This window comes from Thunnus maccoyii, chromosome 8 (assembly GCF_910596095.1).
Source record: "Thunnus maccoyii chromosome 8, fThuMac1.1, whole genome shotgun sequence".
Taxonomy (NCBI): domain Eukaryota; kingdom Metazoa; phylum Chordata; class Actinopteri; order Scombriformes; family Scombridae; genus Thunnus; species Thunnus maccoyii.
In genome coordinates this window covers 17443016-17450420 of record NC_056540.1, presented here as the reverse complement: position 1 = coordinate 17450420, position 7405 = coordinate 17443016, and the positions used below count along the sequence as shown (strand labels likewise).

General features: G+C 38.6%; 1 protein-coding gene across 1 annotated transcript; it reads left to right on the top strand.

The window, feature by feature from the left end:
• Window positions 1–1568: 1568 nt before the first annotated feature.
• LOC121902076 (endonuclease domain-containing 1 protein-like) lies at window positions 1569–7401 on the top strand. The gene is made up of 3 exons (XM_042419257.1): window positions 1569–1665; window positions 1783–2082; window positions 6665–7401. Exons 2-3 carry the CDS (start codon window positions 1792–1794, stop codon window positions 7280–7282), a joined length of 909 nt encoding a protein of 302 aa, XP_042275191.1. The 5' UTR covers window positions 1569–1665; window positions 1783–1791; the 3' UTR covers window positions 7283–7401.
• Window positions 7402–7405: the final 4 nt, after the last annotated feature.

The window sequence follows — 7405 nt, the reverse complement described above, 5'->3', positions numbered from 1 at the left end:
CAAATGAAATGGGTGAAACAAACAAAACACCAAGCTGTCAGTTATGTTTTCAGAAAAAATAACATGAGTTATCACAAGTTCATTATTGATAACATAGAAATGTACATTTTATTGAGCATCATAAATAAATACTAACTTTGTTCATACAAATTCAATTAAATTCAGTTGTATTTATATAGCGCCAAATCAAAACATAAGTTATCTCAGGGCACTTTTCACATAGAGTAGGTCTAGACCATACTCTTTATTTTACAGAGACCCAACATTCCCCCATGAGCAAGCACTTAGCACAGCAGCAAGGAAGAACTCCCCTTTAACAGGAAGAAACCTCAAGCAGAACCGGGCTCTAGGTGGGCGAGAAAGAGCGACAGAGACAGAAGTGTCATCAGACTTAAAGTCCTTATCTCTTATCCAGAGTTACTTTGTAGACTCCCTCTCTATTTACAATGTTGTCTCATGTTCATTTAAAGTTAATGTTTCTGATGAAAATGATTCGGCAAAATCAATATTTTCCCCTTTTGTCAGTGTCGTATTAAAATGTGTTCATTAAGCCAGTGATTTTCCAATGAACTAAAATTGAAATTGATTAAATAAAGACCATTCTGGTGAATTTCAATGTTTTTTTCCCTCAATATGACCAAAAATAAAGCATACAAAATACCAAGCTGTCAAGTACATTTTCAGAAAAAAAAATCATTGGTTTTAACATAAGTGAATTATTGAAAACATAAAAACATACATTTAATTTCATTTAAATTAATTTAATAATAAATAAGAACAAGTTTGTACATACAGATGAGAAAAACCTCAAATTAAATGGCTGAACGTCTGAGTTTGAGTTTTATTTCTCCTCTTATAGAGAAATTACATGAGCAACTGCAAACTTTGAACATGTGTTTACTCAAGAAGAATTATTTACATGTGTGTCTGTCTCTTTGTTTTACACTAAAGAACTAAAGAAGTAAAGCAAAGAAAGTTAGAAAGAATTACATGTTTCCTGTATTTCTGCACTTTCAAGCTGTCAAGTAAAGGTTATATCACACAAAAAAAGAACAGTGTTTCACCTCTGAGCACACCCATCACTGATAGTTGAGGCTGTATTAACTTCACCACTGTAGCTCACTGCAGTGAGGTGAGAAGTTGAACCACTGGAGGTCAATAAAAACAACATATTCATCTGCAGTTTAACTCAACTCTACATCTCATCCTCATAGAGAGTGTTTACATCAGTGCAGTAATACAAGCATCTACCAGACTTTCGTCACCTGCAATATATTAAGGTTTTCTACCAAAATCAATGCATAGATTGTCCTCACCAATATCTGGCTTTAGTTGGCTAGTTTCCATGGTTTTCTGTTATTTTGCAGACTATATTGTTTACTGTGGTAAGTTCAATAAATAAAACATTTGTTTGGGTGTATCTCTTGCATGGACTCCCTTCTTGTTACACTTTTTGTAGCCCTCTCTGAGAAAAAAAATGCAGAAGTGAAGTCTGGACCTGGTTTGTCAGTTTGTCATGTGGTGGTTTGTGGACATGAAATATTACCCCACCCACCTCAAGACCTGAACAGAGAGTTTCTAAGAAAAGCTGCAAGGAGGTTTTATAGTCTGGGACTTGATACACAGCTACAAATTCACATTCATCGCTTGGAGGAAAAGATCTTGGTAAGTTTGTCTTAGAGGAGTTCTTGAGCAAAGTCTGAGTTAATTGTCTGCTAATGAACATCTCTTTCTTCAGCACAGGTGTATAATACACATCTGTCCTGCTTATCTGTTGTGCAGGAAAGGAAGATGCTGCAATTCTCTATGGGAGCTCTGCTTCTTCTTCCACTCTGGTTTGGTGGACTGGCCATCGGAGAGATCAGCAAAAACTTCTCCCAGTGTCTTGATTTCTTCTACAACAGAACTCCACCACAGGGTATCACTGCAGAGGTGTATCAGCCAATATGCCAGCGCTACAAAAACCAGTACCGCTTTGCCAGCCTGTATCAGCGTCAGCATCGTGCACCTTTATACTCTGCGTACATACTCAGTCCTGCAGATGGCAAACGACCCGATGTCAGCGGGATGTATGAACCACAGGTAAGTAACACGATGTGGTGCAACAACTCTGTTGAATTAGACTTTGTCAGATATGATGTGTTTAAACATGATTATATTCTGTAATTATATAGATTTATAGGGAAAAACTAGTGTCCTGACAAAGCTCTTTCTTGATTGTGGTAATTCTACAATAAATTATCTCTACCTTTGGTCCACTGTTTTTCTATCAATGCATTATTGTTTAAATGTAGAGTTAAATGTAGTAACTCACAAGATTTCACAAAAATATCCTTTTATTTGTTCTAAATTCTACATTCTCATGTAGATCTAATGAACATTTGTGTTTATGTGTTAAGGCAACAAGACCAGATGTAACACGGAGTGATATTTAATTGAAGTGTCATTGTAGCTGGTGTGGTGCATATGAGGTTTTTGCCTTTAACTTTAAACAGAAGCAGAAGTGGCTTCTTACTAACTGTAAGAAGAGCAATGCTATCACACATATTATCATTACAGAGAAAAGGGAATTTGCATTTCATCAGTTTATTTTTCATTTTTATTTCACAAACTACATGAGTGGGTCAGTCACACACCCATTCACAAAGTATAAATACACCCAAAAAGTGACATCTCCTTCTCTCTTGGTTATTAAGTTGGCATTTTCCCGTGCCAGCCCGGAGATGAAATCTTTCTTCATCCCCCCCGACCAGAATGTGATTGAGAGCCAGGCAGTGCTTCAGGACTATAAGTACTCCACCTACACCAAAGGCCATCTCAATCCCAGCATGCACCAGAAGACAAAAGAAGACCGTGTGGCCACCTTCACCCTCACAAACATTGTTCCTCAGTGGGCAGGCTCCAACTCTGGCCCCTGGAATTCACTGGAAAATGATATGTTAAGAAAATTCAAGGCCTTCTGCAGAGGGCCTATGTACGTGATCACTGGGGTCCTGCCTTATGAGTCTGGAGCTCACTGGATCAATAAGAGGGTGTCTGTTCCTGAGTACATGTGGTCTGCTTACTGCTGCCCATCTTACAATGACAACCTTCCTGAGTCTATGCAGCCATTTTTCCCCACATACGCAGCAGTGGGGAGAAATGACCGCAACAGCGGAGAGGAGATTGTGCCAGTTAATCCCAGGGCGAAGGCCTGTGTGCGGGGCTATGATGTGAGGCGGATGTCTTTAGAGACCCTGGAGAGTATCCTCGCACAAAGGCTGGCCATGTCCATCAGTCTGTTTGATGGACAGTGTCAGTAACAAAGATCAAAGCTTTAGATTCTTACTGAAATCATGTGTTAATATCCCTCCTGCCTGGCCAGACTCAAGAAGTCTGAGCCAGAGTCTTTGTCCCCTGTTCTTCATAAACCCCCCTCTTTGTAATACTGAATGATTGTTTGATTAACCAGAATATGATAATGTCTCATGATGGTTTGAAATGAATTTTTCCGATGATTATGTTTTTTTTAAATAAATGTTTTCCCCTCTTTTCAGTGTCATCTTTAAACATGTTCACTAATGATTTTCAAATAAAACAAATGAAATGGGTGAAACAAACAAAACACCAAGCTGTCAGTTATGTTTTCAGAAAAAATAACATGAGTTATCACAAGTTCATTATTGATAACATAGAAATGTACATTTTATTGAGCATCATAAATAAATACTAACTTTGTTCATACAAATTCAATTAAATTCAGTTGTATTTATATAGCGCCAAATCAAAACATAAGTTATCTCAGGGCACTTTTCACATAGAGTAGGTCTAGACCATACTCTTTATTTTACAGAGACCCAACATTCCCCCATGAGCAAGCACTTAGCACAGCAGCAAGGAAGAACTCCCCTTTAACAGGAAGAAACCTCAAGCAGAACCGGGCTCTAGGTGGGCGAGAAAGAGTGACAGAGACAGAAGTGTCATCAGACTTAAAGTCCTTATCTCTTATCCCGAGTTACTTTGTAGACTCCCTCTCTATTTAAAATGTTGTCTCATGTTCATTTAAAGTTAATGTTTCTGATGAAAATGATTCGGCAAAATCAATATTTTCCCCTTTTGTCAGTGTCGTATTAAAATGTGTTCATTAAGCCAGTGATTTTCCAATGAACTAAAATTGAAATTGATTAAATAAAGACCATTCTGGTGAATTTCAATGTTTTTTTCCCTCAATATGACCAAAAATAAAGCATACAAAACACCAAGCTGTCAATTACATTTTCAGAAAAAAAAAAAATAAAAAAAATAAAAAAATCATTGGTTTTAACATAAGTGAATTATTGAAAACATAAAAACATACATTTAATTTCATTTAAATTAATTTAATAATAAATAAGAACAAGTTTGTACATACAGACGAGAAAAACCTCAAATTAAATGGCTGAACGTCTGAGTTTGAGTTTTATTTCTCCTCTTATAGAGAAATTACATGAGCAACTGCAAACTTTGAACATGTGTTTACTCAAGAAGAATTATTTACATGTGTGTCTGTCTCTTTGTTTTACACTAAAGAACTAAAGAAGTAAAGCAAAGAAAGTTAGAAAGAATTACATGTTTCCTGTATTTCTGCACTTTCAAGCTGTCAAGTAAAGGTTATATCACACAAAAAAAGAACAGTGTTTCACCTCTGAGCACACCCATCACTGATAGTTGAGGCTGTATTAACTTCACCACTGTAGCTCACTGCAGTGAGGTGAGAAGTTGAACCACTGGAGGTCAGTAAAAACAACATATTCACCTGCAGTTTAACTCAACTCTACATCTCATCCTCATAGAGAGTGTTTACATCAGTGCAGTAATACAAGCATCTACCAGACTTTCGTCACCTGCAATATATTAAGGTTTTCTACCAAAATCAATGCATAGATTGTCCTCACCAATATCTGGCTTTAGTTGGCTAGTTTCCATGGTTTTCTGTTATTTTGCAGACTATATTGTTTACTGTGGTAAGTTCAATAAATAAAACATTTGTTTGGGTGTATCTCTTGCATGGACTCCCTTCTTGTTACACTTTTTGTAGCCCTCTCTGAGAAAAAAAATGCAGAAGTGAAGAGTGGAGTCTGGACCCGGTTTGTCACTTTGTCATGTGGTGGTTTGTGGGCTGATACAAGAAATATTACCCCACCCACCTCAAGACCTGAACAGAGAGTTTCTAAGAAAAGCTGCAAGGAGGTTTTATAGTCTGGGACTTGATACACAGCTACAAATTCACATTCATCGCTTGGAGGAAAAGATCTTGGTAAGTTTGTCTTAGAGGAGTTCTTGAGCAAAGTCTGAGTTAATTGTCTGCTAATGAACATCTCTTTCTTCAGCACAGGTGTATAATACACATCTGTCCTGCTTATCTGTTGTGCAGGAAAGGAAGATGCTGCAATTCTCTATGGGAGCTCTGCTTCTTCTTCCACTCTGGTTTGCTGGACTGGCCATTGGAGAGATCAGCAAAGACTTCTCCCAGTGTCTTGATTTCTTCTATAAGAGAACTCCACCACAGGGTATCACTGCAGCTGGATATGATCCAATATGCCAGCGCTACAAAAACCGGTACCGCTTTGCCAGCCTGTATCAGCGTCAGCATCGTGCACCTTTATACTCTGCGTACAAACTCAGTCCTGCAGATGGCAACCGGCCCGATGTCAGCTGGATGTATGAACCACAGGTAAGTAACACGATGTGGTGCAACAACTCTGTTGAATTAGACTTTGTCAGATATGACGTGTTTGAACATGATTATATTCTGTAATTATATAGATTTATAGGGAAAAACTAGTGTCCTGACAAAGGAAAAGTAAAGCAAAGCTCTTATGAGCATTGAATGATCAGCCATTTCCTTTAAAGACTGACAGCACAGTGGGGCTGTGTCAGACATAATGTGTTAATTTACATACTGAGATTACAGGTGAGAGAATTTGAACAACACTTTTTGTTGATATGGAGATTCTGCAACCCACATTCTTAAGTTTCACTGCAAATTTTTCTATTGTTCTACTATTGTGGAGTTAAGTGTGTCCACATGAATTGGAAAATCTCATGGATAAATGAAAACACAGCATTTGCATGAAGATCTACTAGTTTTTTTTGTGTTTGATTGATTGATTGATTGAGTTTATTGTCCACCTCAGTGGAAATTTGTCTTTGACTTCTCCCAAAGTGCAGCAAAATAAATACACGACGTATACAACATTTAAAACATACAAAATATACAACATGTAATAGCGCAAAATGGGCAGGTAGCAGCAGGTAGGTTATATAAACTGTGTTTTGTTTGGTAGGTTATATACTAACTGAGATCAGATCTTAAAATAACAAGTGTTTAGGTGGTGATCGTGGACGTGACAGAGAACTCTTGCAGTTCCTGCTCAATACTTTTAGTCTCATTGTGGTCAATGTGTGAGTTCGTGCAAGTTTTTGCAAACACATTGAAGCGGAAGCAGCCTGTCTCAAACTCTGCTGTCATACATGTTATTCTTTTCTCAGAAAAAAATAGCATTTTACATTTTATCTCTGAGTCAGTCACACATCACAGCAGACAAACACTCACAGTTCAACTCAACAATAAGGATGAATAAGCAGCAAAACACTCTACATACTCTAAAAAAGTGATATCTTGTCCTCTCTCTCTGTCATTAAGCTGGAGTCTCGCACAGCCGATCCAAATATGAAGCCTTTTCTGATCCCACAACCCCTCTACCGGAAAGTGAAGGTGAGCCAGGCGGTGTTTGCGGACTACAAAGACTCTGGCTACACCAGAGGCCATCTCAATCCCAGCATGCACCAGAGGACAATGAATGACCGTACGGCCACCTTCACCTTGACAAACATTGTCCCTCAGCGGAAGGGCTCCAACGCAGGCACCTGGAATTCACTGGAGAGGGAGGTGCTAAGAAGAAAGGCCTTCTGCAGAGGGAAGATGTACGTGATCACCGGGACCATGCCTTATAGGTCTGGAGCTCACCGGATCAATAAGAGGGTGTCTGTTCCTGAGTACATGTGGTCAGCTTACTGCTGCCCTTCTTACAGATCTGACCTTCCTGGGTACATGAAACCATTTTTCCCCACATATGCTGCAGTCGGGAGAAATGACCCTAACAGTGGAGAGGAAATTGTGCCAATGGATCCCGATGCGAATGCTGAGGAGCAGGGCTATGATGTGAGGCGGATGTCCCTGGAGACCCTAGAGGGTATCCTAATCACACGGCTAAGAATGCCTGTCAGTCTGTTTAAGGGGCACTGTAAGAACAAAGAATGACACTCTTATAGGTGTGCAGTAGTCATTAAATACAGCACATCCTTTATTTCTTCATTACTGAATGAATATTTGACTAAAAGGCTGTCTTGTCTTGTGTCTGTTTAAAGTGTTTGTTATATGTCT

Excerpts from the sequence above, each read along its gene's own strand:
- LOC121902076 (XM_042419257.1), top strand. The coding sequence starts at position 1,792 with ATGCTGCAATTCTCTATGGGAGCTCTGCTTCTTCTTCCACTCTGGTTT. Across the intron at positions 2,083-6,664 it reads GCGGGATGTATGAACCACAG|CTGGAGTCTCGCACAGCCGA; the intron begins GTAAGTAACACG and ends TCTGTCATTAAG.